Genomic DNA, 25038 nt, shown 5'->3' on the forward strand with positions numbered 1-25038 from the left:
ATTTTTGAGTCCTTACAAAAAAAAAAAAAAAAGTAGCACCCTGAGTTTTAGGCAATATAAATGGTAGCTCTTCTTGGCCACAGGCTCTGGAACACATTCATGAAGGGTTAGGAGGACACAGTGTTTTTAGTAGGAGAAATACTTTCCAGTGACTCCAGTGAAGGCTTTTCCTAAATAAGCAGAGATTGAGGTGTCACCTGAGTACTCATGGACTTAATAGGTTTTTCATTGCTGCTGCACATTATTTTGTCATTAAAAATGGGTATGGATGATTCTCAAAGCTCCCCTCTCCCCTCCACGTTTCTCTCTTTCATATAGATTTGAAAGTGAATGATGTGGTTCCCTGGGTCCTAGACCTTATTTTGAACAAGCACATCATCAGCCCTAACCCGCACACTAGGCAGGCAGCTTGCATCTGGCTTCTGTCAATGGTGAAGAAGCTGAGCACACACAAAGCAATTAAGGTAAGAAATATGCCTTTTCCTAACACTGGCTCCTTGTCCCTAATTTTGCTTCTTGCCTCATTTCTGTCCCTTTCTTCCCCTTCACTGCCTCTTTTCCCCCAGTGCTTGTGCCCTCCTTATTGAGGTCTTTTTGAGTCATGGGTTATCTTCTATGAATAGAGGAACAGACTAACTGGCAGATGAACAAGGCTGTTTGTCACCTTTGTAAACATCTGACTTGCACTCAAGTCAGAGTAAGCTCAGCATAGATTGCTGTTGTAAGATGAAGTAGCAGTACATCTTCTCTTGGGAAGAAGAAGTTGGTGTCTGTATAGTTTCTAGGATTCATATTTGGAAAACATAAAAGGAGACCTAGGAGTGGAAGAAGGGGGAGAACTGGACTAATTTGTTTCACGTAGTTTATCACAACTTTGGTACCTGGGAGCAGTTATGATGTGCTTCATGTATGGTGTATTTTTGGTACACCTTGATGAAAGCCTCATATTTAAGGTGCCCGTCTGTAATGAGAGAGTGTGAAAGGTCCTATACAGGGACTTAATAATGCATTCCCAACCAAAATGTCCTCTCTCTGTATAGAGGTACTGGAGACTGATGGGACCATGTAACCATTGTGTGCTCTTCAGGTAATGATAAAGAGCTTTGGGGCAATAGGTGCTTTGCAAATGTAAGCTGTTACATGTAAAAGCCTGTGCATATTACAGTTACCTAAACAGTGCACCTTGTGAGGGGTAGCAAAACTCACTAGTTTTAAGTTGAAGAAGGCCCCATCTGGCTGCAAGGCAGATTTACGATGCACTGCTGCCAGGTATTAGGCAAGGCAAATAAAATATGGCTTCCTAATGGCATGGTAGCTGTAAAAAGGTGCTCTACCATTAGCTGTTACCTTTTGTGAGTGTCAGGCTGTTACTCACTAATCAGGAAAGAAGGGCAGTTCTTGTCGTAGGTGTAGGTCAAATAAACAGCTCCATTGATAGAGTAGCCTCTTTTTATTTGTTAGGAACTTGCCTGGAGACCAGACAAAAGATCCAAAATAATGACCCTTTTCTCATCTTACAGTCTCATCTCAAGGATATTCAAAGTGCATTTGTTTCAATTCTGTCAGATAGTGATGGTAAGTACTATCACATCTTAAGAGTTGTGTCTTTTGATGGGCTTTTAACAGAATGGGGGGAATCTTTGAACAGGCAAAAAGTCAACTACACCCTCTCTGTCAGTCAGCATTGAAAGATGACTGTAGGTAGAAAAGTCCCATTTCTGATGTTAATAGGAATGATTTCTTTTCTAGGCACCACGTGCAGAGATAAGAAGCACAACTTTTTTGTGTGTTTTGGTAAACAAGCACAAATATTTCTCTGCTTTTGCCCCTCCAGATTATAATAACAGAAATTGTTCAGTGGTGCTACTTCTACTCTGCTTTGGGCAACAGGGTGTGTATCACAGAGTTCTGCGTGGACAGGAGCTCTGAGACCTCTTCAAACTAGTACATTTTGCTACCTGTGATGGCAGCTAGTGGAAAGGGTGGCATCCAGCAATCTGTGCAAATCTCACCAAAGTGGAAGAGAGTATTACCATTAATGTTGCTGGACTTAAGAGTGCCAGCAGCGTGTCAGAATATCTCCGGCTCTTGGAACTCTCCTTGCTATGTCAAAACCTGCAGTAACAGTATTTACATGAAGATGTCACCTAACTTCATGGGGTTTATGCCTTCAGAACAAATTGCTGCTTCAGAATGCAAAGTTTGTGTCTTGACAGACTAGATCTGCTCTAAAATGGAGAGCTGTGAACGGCAGTACAGTTCCGCGTTTGCTATGTATTGATTTTGGTTGAACCTTGTTTTTTTAAATTTGTGTGCTGCTTAATTACATGCTTATCTTTAATTTTACTTTGTAAAATCTCTTGCAGAGCTTAGTCAAGATGTTGCTTCAAAAGGTCTTGGGCTGATATATGAACTAGGAAGTGAACAGGATCAGCAAGAGCTGGTCACTACTCTTGTTGATACCCTTATGACTGGGAAAAGGTACAGTGAACTCAGAACACTGTGTGAGAGTACTCTGAGCTATGTGTTTTATGGGAACAAAAGTGTTGTTTTTTTGTGGAAAGAGATGTTTTGTCGCCAAGGGCAAGCCAATATCCATTCCCTGAGAGTCAAATTGGGACATTTCTTAATTCAGCTTAGATTTTTTTTGTGACTGAAGTTGTTCTGGTTTTGTTCCTTTCCACAAAGCTTCAAAATAATGTTTCAGTCCTGATTCAAGCAGTTCAAATCAATTGGGGTTTGATTAGATTTCCTACTTGCTGCATTGTGTAACTGCAGAGAACAATGACTACTTGCAGCAACTCTGCACATCGTGAATGTTGCGGAAGGGGGACTTGCTTGTGCCTGGAATGCACCTGTTGCTGAGAAAGTGTTGTTAATGGTCACTTGCCAGCTTTAGTGGGAAAAATGCTGGTCTTAATCACTAGCCATGAGTTCTGTGTTGGTCAGTGCTGGAAATGCTCTTTAACAGCCTACTGCTGTCTTAACCTGGTGTGGGTTTGGCCACTGTGAAAAAACCTAGGCTGGTAGTGTAGAGATTCATTGGTGATAAACAGGAAGAAACTAGATGAATGGGAATGGTATTTTTATATTTTGAAATAGAGATTTGCAGTCCATTATATGGCTGTCTGAGCAGAAGTAAAAATCCAACATTCAGTGTTTTGACTTTTTACCTTCTGACTGCACAGCAAAACTCTCACTTGCTGCAACTCTCCTTAACATTACAGATGACACAGGTTAATGAGATGCCTTGCGATGTGTATGGCTTTGCACAACTGTATGTTCTTTTGTGGGATTGGAACTGAAAGAATGTCAAGTTACTGAGTTAATTAAAGGAAAATAAATTACTTGTTCTGTAGTGTGCAGTCTGTTCAAGGGTAGAGTTTGGTAAAGCTAATATTGGACCTCTTTTCTATCAGAGCCAAACATGAGATGACTGGAGAAACTGTGGTGTTTCAGGGTGGTCTGAGCAAAACCCCAGATGGGTAAGTTTACTGACAGTTTCAATACAGACACAGTCAGTGCTGAAACAGTATTCCTTTGCTTATAAATCTGCTTCCTGAGCTTTTTGCTCCTTCTTGTTCTCTCAGTTATTAGGTATTGTAGTATTTGTGTAGCTAAACATAGTGACACTCATTTCCCTTCTGCTTTTTAAAGTCAAGGTCTTTCTACCTACAAGGAGCTTTGTTCACTGGCTAGTGATCTTAATCAGCCAGACCTGGTGTACAAATTCATGAACCTGGCCAACCATCATGCCATGTGGAATTCTCGGAAGGTAATTCTCTGCTTTCATACAACTTCCATTCCACTGTGAACTCTGGAATCAACAACTGCATTTCTCTGGCTTTGGTTACATGTTTTATGGATAACTGCATGGAGAGGGTGTTGATGCTTTGGTGTCAGGACAAAGGCAAATTTACCAGCCTGAGAAAAAAAATTAGGATTACTTGAAATCCTTACAAAACATTGGTATCCGAGTGTTCATATAATCCTAAGTCCCCCTCTGAATCAACTGTGATCCTTTTATTTTTTGAATGTGCTTAGAAGACAGGTCTTAGTGTGTTCAAATGGTGGTAATGTTTTCAAAACTGCATGAATTTTCAGATGCCAGAGAAAAGTGACCCTGGTCACAAAGGGGCAGAGGAAAAAATAATCAGCAGTAGGTTGCTAAAAAGCACTGTTGTTGAAAGTATCCTTTTTTAACTGAAGTTCTGAAGTTTTGATATTTTAAAGCTGCTGGGACCTTAAACAAAGCCAAAATACTGTGGGATCCACTTCCTGCTGAAAAAAGAAGCATCATAAATTTGAAAATTTTAGTATACTTCAGAGCTTTAACATGGGGACTCTGCACTGGCTTTACAGAAGCATGGAAGAATTTATTCTGTCTCTGGGAGCAGGCAGAGCACCTTTTGTGTGCTTGCATGCAGAAGACTCATGTAGCTCCCTCTGCTATACTGCACTTTTTGTGCTCTTCCATGCTTGCTACCTAAGATTTTGAGTCTCTGGTAACATCACTTAGTGCAAAAAACAAGTCCTAGCTTTCATCCAGAGTTTGGCAAGTCAGTAACATCTTTCAAGGCTTCCTTGTCTTTGCACCGGGACTTCAGAAGCACGAGAACATAGAACATAGTTTCCTGACCCTTGTGGAATTTCACCAGCCAGGATGAGTCCCGAAAATCCACTCAGCAAGTGTATGCTGAGCTCTGGCATTTGAAGAATTTGCAGAGTCACTGAAGTTGAGGGGAGTATCTGAAAGCCTGTGCTCTAAACCCCTTGAGAGTTGGGCAGAGCCCCCTGTTCAGGGCCTTGCAGGTGATGCCTTCATTTTCCTTCTGCTTTCCACAACTTCTTGCTCTTCACAGCAGGAGTCATAACGGAGAGTGTGGCTTTATTGCTCTTGCTTGACTAAACTAACCCAGACAGCACATCCTGTCCTGTGAAATCCCTAGTGTGGGGTTTTGAGTGTCAGCTTTTGGCACTGCAAGTCAGGAAACATAAGTCATTAGAGGCAGTCACTGCACTGCCTACATTGAGTAATTTCTTCTTGGCCTATCTGGCAAAATCTCATGGGATTTCATAGGCAAGCATCAGTTCCACTGTATTAGAATTGACAGTGGAACTGACAGTTGGGGAAACAAGAGATCATAGAAGAATACTTGAGTTTAAAGTAAATATGGACAGATGAAAAATTATAATCCTCAAAAATTTGAGATTCTAGATCTAAAGTGGAGTTGTTTTAGTTTTTCCATTCCTATGTTATTCTAATTCTTATAAATGCAGCAGAGTTTTAGGGAAGCAGTGGCCCAGCTTCACCAGTTTTGCTGACAAAGAATCTTTTGAAAGAACATATTTAAATCTTCATAGTTTTAATTTGCCAGTACCACTTTTGCAAATGAGGTAGGTCAATCAGTGTCTTGAAATAAAGATTGGAGAGAAGGAGAAGAGATTGGAGAGACTGGAGAGAAGAAGAAGAGAGAGAAGTAGTACTATGTTGTCTACTTAGTGTGATTGTATGCTTGAGATCACTGGTACTGTAGCACTGAGGATGGGCCAATTCTAGTACCATTTTAGTCCTCTTGATTTGGTCTAAATCTACACTATGTCAGTCAAGTTTGCCCCTGACTGTGGTTGCCCAGGAGCAGTAACTGAGTGAGTAAGCAGAGTGGTTTAACAAATACTCCTTTGTCATCATTTCAGGGAGCAGCTTTTGGTTTCAATGTGATAGCTGCCAAGGCTGGAGAGCAGCTGGCTCCATTTTTGCCCCAACTTCTTCCCCGGCTCTACCGCTACCAGTTTGACCCCAACTTGGGCATTCGACAGGCAATGACCAGCATTTGGAATGCCTTGGTCACTGACAAGTCTGTGGTGAGTGAACAGTACAGTGGGGAGTGGTAGATTTACTGCAAGCCAGCAGTGTGTCAGAGATCCTCTTGGGACAGTTGGATCTTGTGCAGAAAGGGGTAAGGTCCTGTCCTACAGAGAAAGAGGTGTGTGAATCCGTGGATGAGCTGGGCAATGCGCAGAGGTTTTGCACTGCCTCTTGTATGTGAAACAATATTGCAGACCTTGTTTGTGCAAGTATTAAAATTTATGGTTTACTTAAAATGGAGTCTTTCCACACTTCGATATTGCTTTGATCTTGCTTATGATAAGCTCTTCATGAATCCTTATGACCTAAGATGCCTTCCTAAACAAGAGCATCTAAATATAATTCCTCCACTTGTAAGTGGGAGGAAGCCCATGGAGGGAGACTGCTCCATCAGTTTGAGGAGAACTCCTCCCAGATATATTTCAAGAATAAGTGATTTTCATAAGAAGCCCTTGCTCAGGTTCTGCAAGGCTTGGAATGGGGTTTGCAAATATTTTCTCCTAGGAAAGCTGCTCTTAATGTGAAATCATTCACTCTGATCCCTCATCAAAGCAAAATTGCTTCTCATGGGAATACATGTTTGGTGCTGCATTTTAACAGTGCAGTTGGTAAAGGCTTTGAGAGACTCATTAAGTGCTCAAGCAGTGCAGAGAAAGGCTTGTCTAAAGCACAGTTAGAGTAAGTTTGCACAGCTCTGGCAAGAAGTAGTTCATCTAATGTGGCTGAAAGTAGGTTGTATTATACAAAAGTACTCTCTTTTTATAGACTATAGGACAAGGATGCATAGCCCATGCTTATTTCATGATTTTTTCCTTTTTTAATAATAGGTTGATAAGTACATGAAGGAAATTCTCGAGGATTTGATCAGTAACTTAACAAGCAGTCTGTGGAGGATCAGGGAATCCAGGTATTGCTAGAAAAAGTATTAGATTTGTCTTTGAACTGTTATTTTCTCTTCTTCACCATAAACTTATTAGCCTGGAGAAGCTGAGAGGGGAAAGAGGACACATCCATTCATCAAGATAGAGGCCAGCTTTGTAGCTTGCCTTTGAAGCGTGATACAATCTTGAAGCTATTTGTGTAACTGAGCCTAAAATCTTTTATTACATGAAGCTTGATACTAAGCAACGTTCGAAGAATGAGTTTTCTGGTCAAAAAGTTCTTGCCTATCCTTGGTCCTGAAATATTGCTTTCTCTTAGAATTGTCAGTATGACAATTGCATATTTGGCAGCAGGATGCCATTTTTAATAAACCACTTTTTGTTTTTAATAGTTTGTGGTGACGCTCTATTGAAAACTTTCATTTTAATTTCAATTCCAGACTTTATACCATTTTGTTTTCTTCTTATCCTGTACTTACAGAGAAGAAATCTAAAACAATTTTATAACTGGAATGTTTGCAATAGCAATTTTCATCACAGCAGAGCCTTTCTCATTTGCTGTCAGTGGTTTCAGGTTTTACCCGAATGACTGAACATTTTTTTCTCTGCTAAGGAGATGATCTTTTGATAGAGTAGATTTAGGGTTTGGGGAAAATAAAGAATGTGAAACAGTTGTCATTTTTTTTTAACCATTTACTTATATTTTTAAACATAGCTATGTATATACCTATATCAAGTAAGTACACTGTGTGAAAGAAATAAAATTCCTTGTTTGCAGCTGTCTGGCACTAAATGACTTACTAAGAGGAAGACCTTTGGATGACATTATAGACAAGCTTCCAGAGATCTGGGAAATCCTGTTCAGAGTGCAAGATGACATTAAGGTAATGGAACTGAGAATTGAACAGGAATCTTCCAACCAAAAGTGGTACAGTGATCAAGCTCTGAGATGTTTAAAGAGAGATTCCCTGACAAGTCAACTTGAAGCAAGTGGGAGTTTTGAGTATTAAGCAGAAGAAATTCAAGCTCCTTGCAGTTAAAATTTCCATGCCACCTTGGAAATTCTGTATTTGAAATGTTGAGTTTTGTTCCTACTGTGCTTATTCTTGATGATTCAGGATTTTTCCTGGATATAAAATAGTTCCCAAGTATTTCCTTAACAATTGAATATAGAAACATTTATTTTGGGCTGCTTATATGACTTGCATATATGAAGTCAGAGTCTTGGGGTCCTTCCAGGTTTGATCTGTGTTGATGTGTTAATTGTACCAGATATTCAGATGGACCAAAGCCAAAATTTCTTTTAAAGATGTTATATTAAGTATTGGCCATGAAGATAGGTGTGTCAGTACTAGTGTTACACTTATCAATTAATATTAATCATTCTATAGAAGAAATAAAAATAGCGGCAATGATTGTTGACTTCTCTTTTAGGAGACTGTTCGAAAGGCAGCAGAACTAGCCCTAAAAACTTTGAGCAAGGTAAAACTCTTATTTCATCATATGCACATGTAGCCAGGCATGTATGGTTATGATGTCAGGTAATTGTTCACTGTCGTATCTGCAGGAGTACTTGTTTACCACAGTCTGTTATCTTGAAAAGGTCTCTAATGTAAGATGCAGTTGTGAAAATCTGAATAGCCCTAGATAAGCATCACCACATACTGCCCTGTACTTTTGTTGATGCTGGTGAAGTTCTGTTGCTTGTGGATAATGTGATGTTAAGTTCTGTACAAGCAAAGGAAGGATAAAATGAACTGGGGTTTTTTAGTCTTTGCCGGTTTTCCCTCATTTAGGGGTAGGATTTCTTGTAACTTCAGCAGTTGACCTAGGCTGACTCATCTAGTTGACCAAGCCTTGTAGAACCTCAGTGGTATGAAACAGAATAATGGAATACGTTCTTCACTGTCTAGTGCTGTTACTGACAAGATTTATTGGGTGTAGTACCCATATCCCTTAATATTTTGTTTGGTAGTCCTGTAAAAAAGTCGCATTATTTGAAATCACAGCCTTCACAATGCATGACATCTTAATGCTACAAGTGAGGATCTGGTCCAAAAATGTTGTCACAAAATGTTGCAATTGCAGAATCTGTTCTGATCTGGCACTTGCTGCTCTACCCTATGGAATGGTTGAATCCCTGTGGCTGAGATAGGCTATCCCTCAGCTGAGAAGTCATTTGATTCATCTCTTCATCCAGATTCAGCTCAAGGCCTGTTAGGCTCTTAATATGCGTTTTCTGGAAGCTGACTGTAGTTGAAACCTGTTTTAGGGATGTGTTTTAGGATTTAAGTACCTTTTGGAGAGGAGGATGAAGGTGTAACAGCCTGGATTTGGCTGTCAGCAGTTTCTCTAGTTGCTGTTGCCGCCTTCTGACTGAAGGAGGAAGTGCTTTAATGTATCTGAGGGGGAGGTTTGTACATGTTTGCAACGCTGATTCTCGCCTGTCCTCAGGTCTGTGTGAAAATGTGTGATCCCTCTAAAGGAGCAGCAGGTCAGAAGACAATAGCTGTGTTGCTTCCTTGCCTCCTGGACAAAGGCATAGTAAGCACAGTTGCTGAAGTCCGATCTCTCAGGTTAGTTTTGTATCATATAAGTTTGCCGGGAGTTGTGTCGTGATTTGTCCCAAACAGACCCAACCGAGTTGCAGAATGTTCTTTGTGTTTGAAGTGACGAGTTGTTTCCCAAAAGAGCTTTCCTGCTGAGTCGTTTCTCTCTGAGTTTAAATAGCAGATCTGAGAACTCTGCCTGTCTTTGACAGTATCTGGCCTCTCCGCAAATGCCCAGGTTCAGTTCCCAACAGGAAGTTTTTTTTTCACAGCAAACTGATCTGCAAGCTGTGTGCTCTGCTAAAGCTGTCCTTTGGGACTGGCATATCTGTTCTGCATGCAAATGAAAAATCCCATGGTAGTTCTTCAAACAGCCAGGTCTGATTTCATAACTGGTTCTGAGTATTGACAGTTCACATCCCAGATGAGACCGCATTTGGTCATGCTGTTCAAATACATTTTATGTCTTGTAACAGTTCAAGGTCCTTTGATGTGTAGGGACTTTATATGCTTATCAATTTGTAACCTTGTTTACTCCTTCATTTGCTTGAAGGACAGAAAAACTGGGGTGTAGCTCAGTGGCTCAGACTTGGAGTGTAGCTAGCTGGTCTTTGCAAAAATAATTACTAGTAAGGTAAGACAGCTCCTAACAAATGATAGTGAATATTTCCTGAGTTTTTTTTCATCCCTTCTGAATATATGAAAACCCTTTGTCAAAATGCAGCATGAGAGATTTGGTCGGTCTGCATTTGACAAGTGGGATTTGAATAGATCATTGTGAATTCATTTTTTCTTGGACAGAAACAATGGATGTCTCTGGGTGACTTTGCCCAGCACTTCTTTAAACATGAGAATGTGTTATTTTTTGTACATCTGTCTGCAGTACTGTCTCTTTGTTTAGTTTGGCCAGAGTTTGGCTTCCAACATCAGTTGGAAGCTCAGGGCTAGGGTATGACTTTGCTTAAGCAGAAAAATACATATACTTTTGTTTGCAGGTAGATTTATATTGTTGCATCTGGACTACAGTAGACCAGTTTTTCAGTTCAGTCTGTGTGTTTCTCTTTTGACCTTCCCTTTAATTTTTTTTCCAGCATTAACACTCTTGTGAAGATCAGTAAAAGTGCTGGATCTATGCTGAAACCTCATGCACCAAAACTTATCCCAGCCCTGCTGGAATCCTTGAGTGTGCTGGAGCCTCAAGTCCTCAATTATTTGAGTTTTTCTGCAACAGATCAAGAGAAAGTAAGTGCAGCTATAATGGGAAAGTATCAACAGAACAGAGATAACAAAGATTTAAGCTTCATTCAGTAAACAGAAAAATAGCAGATTTAGTTGAGAGGTGTTCAAAGATGCAAAGAGAAATAGCTATTAAATTACTAAAATTGATCATTGCAATATTACTGGACAAATGTGGGAGGTTTTTCGAAGGATTGTGGGGTTTGGGGTTTTTTGTTTGTTTGTTTTTTTGTTGTTTTTTTTTATTATTATTCCCTAGACCACTACACATTTCAGAAAGTAAAAAACAATCTTAGTAAAAACTGTTGTTAAATGTCACTGCTGTTTTTCCCAAGGGATTAACTTCAGGACTTCTTTTAACTTAAATTAGAAGGTATACAATAGCGAAGTGTGCTGGAGGAGGATGTTGTCAGCATGGTGTCCTTTAATCTTTCTCAAAGAACCATATTAATTTATCAATACAGTCTTCTGAGGAAGTGGTGGAAACCCACTATTCAGAAGCAAATTTAGCTTATTTCATTGTGGAGAGGGAAAAGGGTAAAACTTAGCACTTTGCAAATGAGAAGAGAGTGAACAGTAGTTCAGAGTGGGATTTTTTCCCCCTCTCTCCCCTCTCTCCATCTTTCCTTCCATCTGTTGGTTTTTTTCTCCATTCATGTGATAGCAGAACTGCATGGTTTAGCTCCTGTACTCCAGCTAGAACATCTGTCTTCGTCTGAAAGGGGAACATTCATGGACTGTAGGCATAATTGCTTTCTGTCTGTATGCATCTGAAGTGGTGTGAGGTAGTGAGTTACAGCTGATGTTACCCTTTCCACGGTTTTCATGTTGCATTTACATTTGGTTTTGTTTGGGGTTTTTTACTGGTTTTTGGGTTTTTTGTTGTTTTTTTTTTTTCAGACTGCAATGGATAATGCCAGACTTAGTGCTGTTAAGTCATCTCCCATGATGGAAACCATTAACATGGTAAGTTCTTGTTTCAGAAGGATTCCAGTGTAAAATATGTTGTAGGAGAAGAGTAGGAATTTAAATGGGAGCTTTACAGAATACCTCTACAGGGTTCGTTTTATTATCACATCTCCATGTGGCTGTCCACTTCCTTTTTCATGTACTGACTTTTCATCCTGTCACCAGTGCTTGCTCCTCAGATCAGTTGTGAGTAGTCTTGGCTCCATTTGGAGTTGAATGGATTGTTTTTCCGCCTGAAGACCTGCCTGCTTTGAGGAAGAGGGCATCCTTCAAGTGTTCTTCTTTGGATAGGGGCTCAACTGGTTCTGGATTATGCTAGCTAACACTTGTCTTCGTCTCTGGCCCACTATTCCACAACCAACTTCTCACCTGGGCCTCCAACTGATGATAGTCATTGTTCTTAAGGCACAAATGCTGTTCAGCCATTGCCTTGTGATGCCTTGGATATCCCTACCTAGGCCTTGCTGATGCTTTGGTGGTGGAGATATTTAGGGAAAGTGTAGATACCACTGAACGCAGAGTCAGCTGCTGGTGTTTGGCACTGTAGTTTCCTCCTGCTGGAGGAGGAGTTGCTGATGCCCAAATGCTGTGCTGGAGGATTTGTCCTGCTGGAACAACCTGTCCTCTGTAAGAATCTGCCCCTTCCCAAAGAAAAGATCCCTCTTTTCTGCTCAGGCACTGCAAACAGCCAGGGGCATGTGGGCAGGTAGGGGTTTGCTGAGCAAGTTTTAGGAGAAGCATAGCCAACGGAGCTATTCTTTATTTGCTCTCCTTATGGAAAAATAAGAGCAGTGAGCCCTCGCGTACAAAACAGTATGTGGAGCTGAGGTTTGATATCAGCTGAAAGCCTTTCTATAAATAGTGTGCAAAGTAGTTGGGAATGAAAGGCTCCATGTAAAAGTGCCTCACTGCCACCCCACAGGCTGCAGCAGCTGCTGCTGTCCCTCCTCCAGGACATAACTCTCCTCTGCCAGCCCTCAGGGAGCAGTTGTGGTGCCCTGATTATTGATTGGGATTTCCTAGGGGAGGGGAGAGATAGTAATGTCTTCTCTGGAGTAGTGTGAAGATGTCCTGGCTTATGAGCAACCTTCTCTATATTCTGGGGCTGGCTGAGAGATTATATGGAGTATTCCCTTCATTTTACCAGTGCCAGAGGGGGGGCAGTAACAGCTGATCTGACTTCTGAAGCTCAGAAAGAGTTGCCTTCATTTAGTATGCGATCCTTGAATTTGCTAGAGATTGGATCTCCCCTCTGCAGACAGTGTGCTGGTAACATGAGGCTTTCTATTTTTGCCCAGTGGCATTTTTAAGTATAGCAGGTTAGAAATTATACCAGTAATATCCCTCTTGTAGCCTTATGTCACTTATACCACTTATTTGTCTTGACCTGTTTAAAAACTGTCTTGGCTGGTTTCATTTCATTGTCTGGTTTGGATACGTTACTGCTTTCTGGTTTCAGACAGTTGGGGAAATGTTGGGATTTGTCCTGAGATAAGCACACCTCTACAGCTCTTTCTCTCTCCAAAATGAGTTCTTGCTAGTTGTTACTTTCAGGTTTTCTGAAGGGTTGGAGTGCAGGAGTACATCAGTTCCAGTAAATGATGATTTTAGCCGGGTCAGCTCAGCAGAGAAGTGGGACAAGAGCTCTGTGTGGTGGAAGCCACTTTGTGGTGGCTTCTTCTCATAGTGCAGCAAACTCACAGTTCAGCTGAGGACCAGCCGTTAGTGCTGAGGCAGTCTCAGGTGGAAGTACACCAGCTTAAATCTGCCACCATTACCTTTTTTTTTTGTTTTTTCATTTTTTCCCCTCTTTCTCATCCCTTGCCTTTCTCTAGAGCTTGCAGTATTTGGATGTGTCCGTCCTGGGTGAGCTGGTTCCTCGTCTGTGTGAACTGATCAAAAGTGGAGTAGGCCTTGGCACAAAGGTATGTCTTTGGTTTTAATAGTTCAGTATGAATGAGACCAAGCTGTCACTTTAAAAGACATAGTCAAAAGAACCGTAGTTACTATGACAATTCTCTGTATTCCCTTCTTCATCTCCAAATGGAATAATTTTTCATCTGAGTCCCAACCCACTACATCACTTTTCTGAAGGTGTGCTGCCCTAACCTCCCCTGGGCTACATGGCTGCTGTGACACTTGAGTGCAGAAGGTTATTCTTGATTGTAAATCTTCCAGGGCCATCTGTCTTGAGTGTGGGTCCTTTTTCACTTTCTAATTCAATTCTTGTCATTCATTTTTTACAACCTGTTTTACTGTGTCAACCCTTGGCCTATCAGGGTAGAGGCTGAGTGGGTCTAGATCAGGTCATACAAATGCATGTAGTACTCCAGCAAGTATTAACAGTAATAACCAGGAGCTAATACTGTTTTATCTTACCTTTGTTTTCCTTTGCAATCTTCCAGGGAGGCTGTGCCAGCGTGATTGTGTCATTAACCACACAGTGCCCTCAAGACTTAACGCCTTATTCAGGTAAGGTTTGTTTCCAGTGTCAGATTTTACAGGTGCTTTTTGTTGCTGTGGTATTTCCTCCCTTGATTTTATCACATGAATGATCTTTACATGTGTATCTTCCTCAGAGAGCTGTTTGAAGTTACCTTTTTTGTTTGAGGGAGTGGGTCCTGGGGGTGTTAAGTACCTCACCAAGGTGGAAGAGGCAGAGGAAGGAGTTGAGGAAATTCACTGGCACCCAGCAGGAACAGACAAAAATATCTCTCAACTCTCTTGGAGCAGACTAACAATCCCTGTGTTAGTGCTTCACTGTCAATAAGCATTTGTTCCTCAACTTGAGCTATGGGAGCACCATAAACAAGGACTTTGCCTCATTGGGTCTCCTTTTTGCAATTTATTGTGATTTGCTAATAGAAAGAAGGTCGCCTTTGTGCTGCGAAATAGGAATAAAGCTTGAAAGCATGATCAGCTGGGTATAGGAACATTATCAGTCAAGGTGTGCGAAACACTAGCACTGGTTTAAGCATGAGGACCAGACAGACCTATAACCTCACAAATATGCAGTGAGGAAAAAACGCATAAGTTCAGGCTATTGTAATTCTTGCCATGGCAATAAAACATGACACTTTTGAGAAAGCAGAGTCTCTTCCAACAGGCAAACTTATGAGCGCGCTACTTAGTGGCCTGACTGATCGCAACAGCGTGGTACAGAAGTCCTTTGCCTTTGCTATGGGGCATCTAGTCCGGGTGAGTTGGGGTTGGTTTTAGGTTTTATCCTGCTCTTTTGCTGATGGATTTTTTTTAAGTGTTGGAGTGATTTGAGTCCCTTCCCTGTTACAGACTTCCCGGGACAGTAGCACTGAGAAGCTGCTGCACAAACTCAGCAGTTGGTACATGGAAAAGGAAGGTACGTTGCTTTTGGAGTATTCAGTGCAGAAAATGTTCCTGGCAAAAGGTAGTAAAGAAACATTTCTATATTGGGATGCTTGGCTGAGTAATTCCTATGCATTGGTATACAATACTGTGCCTTACTCTGCTTCCCAAGAGGCAGACCAAGCAGTTAAAAGGATACTCCTGCTTTCCAGTCATAATGTGGCTTGTTTTGCTCCTTCAGAGCCAGTTTACAGAGCAGGCTGTGCTTTAACTGTGCATGCTATGGGACGCTATAGCCCAGATGTACTCAAGAACCATGCCAAGCATGTGCTGCCGTTGGCTTTTCTTGGAATGCATGAGGTTCCTGAAGAAGAGAAAGGAGAGAAAGAGAATTCTGCTCTATGGACTGAAGTTTGGCAGGAAAATGTACCTGGTAAGTTGAGTTAAGACTTCTAAAGCTTTTGGGGAAACATGGGGCAAGAAATACCATGCCTTCTGGAATTCTATTTTGGAAAATAGAGTTTTGGGAGTAAGATTTGGGAAGATTTTTCTCCATTTTCTTCCTTGCTGAAAATTCTTGGATGAAGGTTAGCTTCTCTGGCTATATATAAAATAATTACAAGCGTGTTGATCACAAGGATGGACAGACAGAGTTGGAAGAAGTATTTTAAGATTGTGAGACACTGAATGCCACTGTAATATGGCCTTGATCATGGTGCAGATAACTGGACATCTTTGGAAATTTTGATGCTAGCCTTTAAGGGCTGAGACACACTCTAAAGTTACAGAGCCTGTGTCTCTGGTTGGAGATCTCTCTGGTAATACCTGTGGTTTTAACTTTAATGAATGAATCTATGCTATAAAAGGGCTGTTCTGTCTGTAGAGGAAGATCTGGATGCATGATAGAATTTTTTTGCTGGCTCCTTCTGTGATGTGATTTCAGATCTGGTCCCTCAGTCATCGGGAGCTGCAAAAAGGTTTTCTAGTGACCTGTTCTTGAGAAGAAAAAAAAAATCCTATTCCTTAGAAACAGGCTAACACAATGTCTAGTGTTTGCTATACGGAAGGAGTGAGCTGAACTCTATGTCTAGATACACACCAAAGACTTTCTTTGGAAGCCCCTAGAAAGTGAATCCATCTTCAACTAGCCTGGGAGGAATTCTTCACCCCTTTGCCTGAAGTAGTCTTTTCTGATGTGTTTCATGGCCAAAACCCCCAAGAAATCTGTAACTGGTTGTTTGGGTTTTGTTTTTAGGGAAGTGGGGGTTGGGGAGTTGTTGTTTGTGGGTTTGGTTTTTGGTTTTTTTTTCCTAATAAGATCAGATTTTTGTTTGATTTGTTGCAAAATTACAGTTTTCCTCCATTTGATGTGTAGGTACTCAAGGTGGCATCAGACTGTATATGCAGGAGTTGATAACCATCACCCAGAAGGCTCTGCAGTCCCAGTCCTGGAAGATGAAAGCCCAGGGAGCAGCTGCCATGGCATCAATTGCCAAGCAGACAGGCTCCCTTGTACCGCCACATCTGGGAATGGTGCTCTCCGCGCTGCTGCAAGGCCTGCCAGGGAGAACCTGGACTGGGAAGGTAAAGAGGAAACTGTCAGCTCATGGATCACTGTGAGCCCAGTACCACCTGGCCCTTGAGTCAGGATGTTCCGTGCTGCAGAGCAGCATCTGTAAGAACTTACGGAGTCTGCCTTTTGCCCTGCATTTAGCAGATGACACAAATAACAGGGAAGATAAGGAGATTGTTTTAGGAGTTAGACTACTTCAACTGCACCATATTCTAGCTTTCAGGGGTACTAGCATGTACTCAGAGGCACTGCAAGGCCCCCTTCTGCTGCCAGTTCAGTGCAGAGTGGAAGCCTAGTCCTTTGCAGCCTCTACAACAGGAACAGGAGGAAACAGACAGACATTGCTTCTCTCAATTGGTGTCACGGGCATATTTCCCCACTACCTCTTGCAACAGAGTACAAAGGTTTCCCCTGTGTGGCAGGACTGCCATTTGACTGTGTCTATTTTACTCATTGCAGGAGGAGCTGTTAAAGGCCATTGCCACTGTTGTCTCTGCGTGCAGGTAAGTGTCTTGAATGAGATGGTTCTCTCGGGATCTGAGATCTCAAAAAGGAGGTTGTTACACGGTGTTACTGCCTAATGGGGTGCTAAGAGACTCTGGAAAGTTTGTGATTGCCATTCTGATCTGGCATCAGCATGTGAGAAGTCCTTCTCCACTTTGCGTATCACTGTATGGGTCACTGCTGAAAGCTGGGAGGGGCAAGTGGTGCTTCAGAGAGACCTGCAGAAGTGGTTGATTTAGGGAGGAAGATGATGTTGAGAGGCCAGAATTGCTATGAGGAAAGAAGAGACTAAGGGGAAGGATGTACACTGTAAAGGGAAAAAGAGTAAGAGGTAGAAGGGTAGTGAGGGGGCAAGTGCTTTGGAGCATGTGAGAGAAGAGGAAAGAAAAACAGAACAGACAAAGAGCAAGGAAGAGCACCAGAGTGTAACTTCTGTTACAACTGCTAGTAGGCAATTGAGTGGCTGGACATAGGAATTAATTCCTATCTGGGAAAAAGTTTTTGGAAACAGAGTAACGTGGGTCTGATAGTTCCTATGTGCATTGCATTTCAGTGCAGAGTTGCAGAAGTCAGTGCCTGGTCAGCCCACCATCAAAGATACTGTCCAGGCTGTCCTGAAAGAATGTCTTAAAGAGAATCTGAAGTATAAGCTGGTGGCGCTGCGCTGTGCGGCTGAGGTGCTGCAGGCAACAAAGGAAGACCGATTCCAGGAACTTACAGAAATCATCTTTCCCATGATAAAGAAGGTGACAATTCAGCTTCTTGAGTTTTCTCCATCAAATCGAAACACCCAAGTGGTGACAGGCCAGCTGATGCTGGCCATGTGCCTGGCTTCTCCCCAGAAGGCTGCTGGTGTGAGGAAAACCCCACTCAGCTAGGTCTTTGGTGGGGCTGATACCAGATTGTTGGTGAGCCCTGGGGGGTTATACCTGTGCTGCCCAAATTCCAAATTAGCCCAACTGTTCTCTAGACAGAATCCTCCCTGTGGTGTCCAGCGCTGCCCTGATACAGCATTAAAAGTTAATTTCTGGCTGCTCTACAGGCAGCAAGAGACTCCTGGGAAGCCGTGTAGGGTGCTCATGTTTAATGTCATCAGAGCTTTGCAACTAACTCTGCGAAGCTCGTGTAGCACAGGCAGATGTTTGAATGCCAGGCCACAGAGCCTGTGGTGTGCTGCCACGGGCTGCCAATGGCGCCTGAGCCGCCAGTGGCCCCAGTGGCCTGTCCCCATCTGTGTGGAGGCACAGGCGGGGTACAAGGACTGGTGTGTGCAGGCACCAGGGAAGACTGAGCTGTGCTGCAGTGTGTGCCCAGCCTGCCTTCATCCTTCTGTCAATCATACCTTCCCCCATGGCCTCCACAGAACTCTCTGGAGAGCGTGGGTGCGGGTTTCTCAAAGCATGATGAAGAGGACGAGGACACGAGGGAGAAGGAGATGCAGATGGAGTCCCTGATCTGTGCCTTCGAGACCCTGGGCAAAGCCTGGCCAAGGAGCCCGGAGACACAGCGTAAGTCTGCTAATGATGTGCAGAGCAAACTGTTTCCTCTTAAAATGAAAAGTGGGAGGGAGGGAGGAACCTGGAGATCATGTGGGAAGTGAGGAGGCTTTCGAGAAGATGTAGGATCTTGCTGCCTGCAGCTTGCAAGATTTTCAGTGAGAAAGCTGCCCCAACAGCTTTCCTGCAGAGTAGCCCATCCTTGGGGAAATTCTATTACTTTTGTCCTTAATTCACTTCACAAAAATGTTCTGAGTTTGCAGACTTGCAGGATGCCTGAGGTGACCTAGCTGATGAAAAGCAGCCTAGTTCTGCTGCTCACATTTATGTTTACATCAAAGCCATAGAAGATAGAGGAACTGGGAATATCTGGGAGGGGCAGAGAGGGGAAAAAAGTTGTTTTTATTAGCATGGCAGAGTGTGTAATACAGCTGTTTCATCCTCCAGCATTTGCATGAGTGAGTTGATGTGGTGAAGATTTTCAGGGTCACTTGTTACAGGATGTTGACCTGGTCATATGCAGTAACTAGCTTGATGTCACTTGGAGAGGAGCACCTGGGAAACAGACTAGGAAGTGTTTACTTCTGCCTTTTTCTGTGGTAACACAATGACAATCTTATTTTCCTGTAGGTTGCTATCGCCAAGAGTTTTGCAAGTTAATGTGTGACCGTCTGAAACTGAGCACGTGGAAAGTGCAGCTTGGAGTGCTACAAGCCATGAATGCCTACTTTCAAGGGTAATTCTTCTTTCTGCAATCCACTTCAGTGATTTGTCTTTTCTTTCTTGCTTCAAACTGTTTAATGAACTTGAGGATGACACTGGATTCTTGGAGAAGTTGAGCAGACTTCTTTCTCAGTGATGCAGGGTGCCTGACTGTTTTTGCATTTGACAGGCTAATGCTGTTTGATGAGGAACACTCCGACCCCGTGGCTTTGACAGAAATACTGTTGGAAACCTGTTCCTCTATCACCCATTCTTTAGGTAAATGGACTTTGTCTTGGTTTATGATTGATGATAAGTTGCTTGTTAATACATTCCTCCTCTGGGGGTTTGGCTGGTAGAGGAAATGCAGAATAAGCGTAACATGTCAGAGGTAACGTTTTGCCCACCATTGCACTGGATTGTGATTACTGTGATATTGCAGTCACGGTTTGAGACTGTACTGTGCAGAGTGCAGTGCACAGAGAAGTGCACTCCTCTGGTACAAGAGGGCTCTGAAAGGGGAGGGAAAGGTAGACAGCAGGCTGTGCAACCTCTCAGAACTGCAAATCAGAAATACAGTAATTTTCTTCATGCAGAAGGTGGACCCCATGTAATCAAGCTATTCCTGATTTAAAAAACCACGTTTTTCTCCTCCACAGTTCAGGCTTCCTGAACACATATGCATTATGTATCCAAGATTATAGTATCCAAGAGATACCCCAAATTTTCTCAAGTAGCCAGTGCATGAAGCTCCAAGGCTTTGAGGCAGTTTGTGCTCTCCCTGAGCTGGATGCCCATGGGGATACAAGTGCTACCTGTGGCATGTTGACAGCCATGGGGCTCTTCAGTACTTTGGTAGTGTTCCCACTTGTCCTATGACTGTAATGGTACCCTGGGTCACATATCTGCATGTGGCTCTTGTTTCTGGTGTGCCTAAAGGCAGCACCTACTTTAGCACTAGCTACCAATTCAAACATCCTTCAGAGAAAGTTTCTTTTAGATATCAGTCCTCAGGGAATGAAGATTATTAAGGTGAATACCTTGATAAGATTTCAGCTCAGAGACCAAATAACTTCTTCTGACAAGCTTGTGCTTGATGTCATAGGGTTTATCTACCCTCACCTAATGCTACTTGTTAACATTTGTATGGTCTATAGCCAGTACAACTCCCCAGAAGAACGGTCTGTTATGCACAGTTGTCTGTGATCACTCTGCAGCTGTGCCAGTGTTTTGTTCCCTTCTGGCATGGGTAAGGAACAGGAGCTGTGTGGTAGTAGCAGAGGCAACGCACAAGGTTTAGTTGACTTGTCAACCTCCGATTGTTCACTTTCTGCCATTCAAATGTGCCTAACTGGGGAGCACTGCAGACTGACAGCACAAATGAGAGCTCAGTGAACTGTGCTAATAAAAGTGGTCTGGGACCACAGTGGTGACTGCATTTTGTACAGTTAGTGTGCATTTGGTTCTCAATGTGGTTGTGGGCCTTCTTGTTTGTTTTCTTTAAATCCCTTAGAAAACAAAAGCTACACGTCCATAAGAACAGAAGCTTTATCTGTGATACAACTGCTGCTCACCAAACTACAAGGTGAGACTTTTTTGCTTGCCACCTGAAGAGCCACAGCTAAGTAAAAATGGCCCCTGGCTGTGTGGCCTGGAACCGTGGAGAGATGGCCTTGCCTTTTGCTTGCAGCACTGGGTGATTCTGGGGCAGCTGGGACTTGGGAGTTGGGGAGGGCTTGAAGTAACAGGGGCTGATGTCAAGGTCTAAAAAAGTACTGTTGGTTACTCCTTGGATGAGGAAAATTCAGCAAGGAGGGTCTCTTGGGGAGCACACGGAACTGACTGAGCGTCTTGTCAGATTCTGCATTATGTTCAGTCTCCAGAGAGGAGGGAGCTTCTGTTTGTTCCTTTATACCCTTTCAGTGTCAAGTTTAGTTCCTCACTGTTACTTACAATTTAAGCCTTGCAGAATTGACTTCGGAGGATGAGTCTTGTCAGGTCTCAAGGTCATATGTGTCTGCAGTTGTCCTGTAGCAAATTTTTCCTTTGGATTTCTGTTATGCATTTTGTGTTTCCTTTATTCTACAAGTCTTCTTACATGCTTTTTTCATGAAGGAGTTGTAACATGGGAAATGCTTGGTTCTTCAGGCCTTTGCATTCACATGTTACAGGCTTAGACAATGAAACCTAGCCCAAGTGGGCAGGACTCCCTGTGCAGGAGGCAGCACATGCACCCAAGTGTCCAGTTGAATTTGTGCTCTCCTGAAAACGCAGTATGGACTACCAGGGAAAGGTTAAGGCAGTCGCTGTTCCAACCTGTCTGGGGAAAGAGATGACCTTTTGGGGTTTTTTGACATTCTGATGTTCATGTCCAGTGTCTGTCTTTATCTATACAGAAGCTCAACAGTGGGAAAGCCTGACACCAGAAAGCAGAGAGCAACTCATTCGTTCGTTGTCTACAATGGCGTCAGATAGCAGACCCGAGCTACAGGAGAGGGCGTTTGTATTGAAGAAAACACTTGAAAATCTTGATTAAGTTGTTAAAAGTAAATTTCAAAGTGCCATGTAAAACAAAAACAAAAAAGTGCAGTGGTCTGAAAACCAAGTGGGGAAATGAAGATTACTCTGTAGGATGCATCATTCCTGGCCAAAATAAAAAATGCCTTAATTTCTTTTCCCCGTTAATGTTATTTTTACTCTTTTAAGCTGATGGTTACTTGTTTTATCAGTAAATACCTCTAACAGTCTGCCCTAGAATGTAAGTGTGCAACATGAAAAATGCAAGGGCAAGATGCTTTTTTTTTTCCTTTAAATCGGCAAAAGAATGTTACATCCCCTTTGTCCTTCAGAGGAATTGTTGAAAAATCACCAGTGCAGAAAGTGAAAAGTGTATTTGATTTTCACTTGTTGTGTATGTAGAGATCTGTTACCTGGTGTATAAACAGTAAATCTTCAGCACTCTGCAATAGTGCTGGTGTTCATCTTTAGAGAACGAAATGCTTCCCTTGATGAGGCACGTGTTAAACTCCTGTGGCTTCCCAGGGACAGGGTTTCATCTGACACCCACCTCTGCATCTGCTTGTTCCTCCCTTGCAGCCTGTTTGTGCATGATGAAAGGCAGAGTACTGTTAACTTTGCTCCTTCCTCTTCTCTGACCTCAACATGGATTGACCGAGATTATGCCTTCCCCAGCCGGCAACCTCGGCCTCCCAAACTTTAAATGAGAACTTTTTTCCTCAAAGGATGCACAAGAGAGCACTTTAACTGAGCTGTGTGGGACAAAGTTGGGGCTAGTTGGTACCCAGGTGGAACACTGCTCTTCTCAAAATTGTTTTGCATGGACACTCCTCAGCTCCAGGAAATGAAAAAAAACCCTGAAAACAATCTTTTCTAGATATGTTTTTGAAGAGCGTTTGAAGTTTGCAATGACACATTTTTTTTAAGAGTGGTAATGTTTTATTCCCTTCCTATTGGTAAACTTGTTCTTGCTTTGGAAACCTGTAACAATTTAGACTTGTCAATATTTGTAAGAAACTGAATCATCTGTCATTTATCAGAGCCCAAGTCATGATGGTTTCTAGCAAATACTTTTTAATTTGCACTTAAGAAGCAAGATTATATCTGCAGCAACATGGGAGTAAAATTGCTCTATGGTGATGTGGCCATGCTGCCTATCTCCTTTTTTTTTTTTTTCCCCTCCAACAAAAGACAAACCTGACCACTATAGCAACAGACTTTTAATAGTGTAAAGACAGCACGGCTCCATAACCTGACCAGTATGTGTACAGCTTTTTGGGGATAAATGCTTTGCTGATGGTGAAATAACATCATTAGTGTGGGCAATATCACGTCCCTGGCTTTCAGCATAGGAAGGCGTGTTTTTTTTTTTTCTTACAGTCTGCAGCTTCTTTCAAATCTGCTCTGCTAGGGAGAGGGTTGCTGAGATGACAGACATCACATTTCCTCCATGCCCATTTATTCAGATTCAGGTATGCAGTACCTACTTTCCCCTCAGGTGCCATTTCCCTGTCAGTGTTTTCTGGTACTGTAACAATCTCGTTGTTGCTCTTCATGGAGAGGAATGTAATTTGTGAACACCTGGTAAGAAAATGTCATGAAGAAATGGGCAGGTAGAGCTGCCCCACTGTGGCTCTTGTGTAGCAGAAACCTCAGCGAGCACTACACATTGTACACTAGAACTGGTCAGTGGGCAACTCCTTGGTGCTGGGAGCTGGTGCTATAATGTTTTGATTTACACCTTGTTGCAGGGAGCTGCTCTTTGTTTACGTGTAGTTTGAACTATTGAGCACAGTGTACATTTAAAGATTTTACTGGGCAAATCACTTTGCAGTATCTTTAGCAAGTTGCTTACCGTGACATGTAGTGTCATGAGTTCTCTTTTTTTTGTATTAGGTGATTACCAGTGATGCTTTGCTGTAGCAGTTCATTGTCTGACTTGGGTTTTTTCATATTGGTGAGTGACAGTAACAGAAAAGCAAAAGCCTCCATGTCTCTGGTAATTTGAGTTTTCACTGTGGACTGGAGTATTCAGAGGCAATGCCTGGTATGGTCTAATGACTGTACGTAGAATAACTGTAATCATTGTCAATAGCAACCTGAATTTCTCTATTGGGGATTTACACTAGAGGGAAGAGCGCATTCTAGGAACTCTATAAACAGCTGGATTAACAACTCTGGCCAAGAGTGTTAGGAAGGTTAGAGATGGTATGACACTTTCTGAATCACAAAGCAATATGTCTTTCTCGTGATTACAGAGCAGATTCAGAGCTCCTCTCTAAAGCATGTGCCTATACACAAAACCTACCTGTACAAAAGTTAATTAAGTCAGAGGTTTGATTTCTACCCCCCTCGCATTTGTAAACTTGATAGGATTAAAAAAAAAATAAATAGATGTGGCCTTCCTAGAGTTTCTCCTCTAAAAGTGATTGCACTATGTAAAACACACTGTACTTTGCCCAGCACGGGCATCTCTTGTGCTGCTGCAATGCTTTGTATACCCGGAGTGCAGTGCGCAGACTTGACTCTAGCACTCTCATTCTGACTTACAAGCCGTTGCTTAAATGGATGTATATTGAGAAAAGTTTTCTAATGTTGCAAGATCTCCATCAAATTCACTGCAATCTGTACTGTCCAAGTATGTGAATGGTCTGACTGAAAGAAAATCCTCCTGCTTACCAAAAAGGTAAAATTAAATAAAAGCTGCATGACCTGTTCCTTGAAGTGACTGGTGGTGGTTTTTTCTCCTGGGGTATTTTATAGCATCCTTGTGTTCCAAACTGCAGTTCTGCTTTGCCCCTCACCCCATGGACATGGATGGTAGCTCTGCAGTTTTAGAAGGAACTTTTGTGGGTTTTGTGGGTTTATTTTTGTTTGGTTGGTTTGGTTTGGAGCTTTTGGTGCAGGTGGTTGTGGGGTTTTTTTGGTTTTCTTTTAATATTTTTTTTTAAGCCCACAGTTTGCAACCAGGCAGGGTTAGGAGATGTGTTGCATTACGTAGACACATTCTTTGTATATATTATATGTACATTCTTACACTTTGTGTATATTATATATACATGGCAGATGAGGCCATGAGATTAATATTTAAGAGCAATTTGCAAATGCTGTTAAAGTAACTTGGGAGTTAGTTGTTGATGATTGCTTTGCTCCATAACAATTATAGTTGCTCAAAAATTGCTATGCCACTTTTCTCTGGAATTTGACAACAGGCAAGGAAGGTAATGTTTACACTTTGTAACAGGTCTTCTGAATGCTGTAAAACACTGAGGAAAATCTGATTTGACTACCATTCTACAGCTTCAGTGCCTTCAGTTCCTCCTGTTAAGCTTACAGAGCTACTGCTTATATACATTTCTGTGTAAATACTTACAGAGGGATGATAGGAATTACTTATGGGACACTAAGAGGAATAAAT

The 25038-nt window shown here is 42.2% G+C and overlaps 1 protein-coding gene across 2 annotated transcripts in view; it reads left to right on the forward strand.

The window, feature by feature from the left end:
• The window catches only part of KIAA0368 (KIAA0368 ortholog), a 61011-nt gene extending 36667 nt beyond the window's left edge, over positions 1-24344 (forward strand). For both annotated transcript variants that reach the window (XM_017816373.1, XM_017816372.1), the window contains exons 25-49: positions 319-464; positions 1521-1575; positions 2367-2481; positions 3420-3485; positions 3658-3775; positions 5698-5865; positions 6697-6776; positions 7529-7634; positions 8185-8232; positions 9205-9326; positions 10391-10541; positions 11436-11501; positions 13340-13429; positions 13910-13976; positions 14611-14702; positions 14796-14862; positions 15070-15261; positions 16204-16412; positions 16861-16904; positions 17459-17651; positions 18269-18413; positions 19032-19137; positions 19294-19382; positions 20617-20688; positions 21500-24344. In XM_017816373.1, coding sequence (XP_017671862.1) covers positions 319-464; positions 1521-1575; positions 2367-2481; positions 3420-3485; positions 3658-3775; positions 5698-5865; positions 6697-6776; positions 7529-7634; positions 8185-8232; positions 9205-9326; positions 10391-10541; positions 11436-11501; positions 13340-13429; positions 13910-13976; positions 14611-14702; positions 14796-14862; positions 15070-15261; positions 16204-16412; positions 16861-16904; positions 17459-17651; positions 18269-18413; positions 19032-19137; positions 19294-19382; positions 20617-20688; positions 21500-21639 — 2747 coding nt within the window. In that variant the 3' untranslated portion in view covers positions 21640-24344. The remainder of the gene's footprint in view (positions 1-318; positions 465-1520; positions 1576-2366; positions 2482-3419; positions 3486-3657; positions 3776-5697; positions 5866-6696; positions 6777-7528; positions 7635-8184; positions 8233-9204; positions 9327-10390; positions 10542-11435; positions 11502-13339; positions 13430-13909; positions 13977-14610; positions 14703-14795; positions 14863-15069; positions 15262-16203; positions 16413-16860; positions 16905-17458; positions 17652-18268; positions 18414-19031; positions 19138-19293; positions 19383-20616; positions 20689-21499) is intronic.
• The last annotated feature ends 694 nt before the right edge of the window (positions 24345-25038 follow it).

This window comes from Lepidothrix coronata, unplaced genomic scaffold, assembly GCF_001604755.1.
Source record: "Lepidothrix coronata isolate B3197 unplaced genomic scaffold, Lepidothrix_coronata-1.0 Scaffold55, whole genome shotgun sequence".
NCBI classification, from domain to species: Eukaryota; Metazoa; Chordata; class Aves; order Passeriformes; family Pipridae; genus Lepidothrix; species Lepidothrix coronata.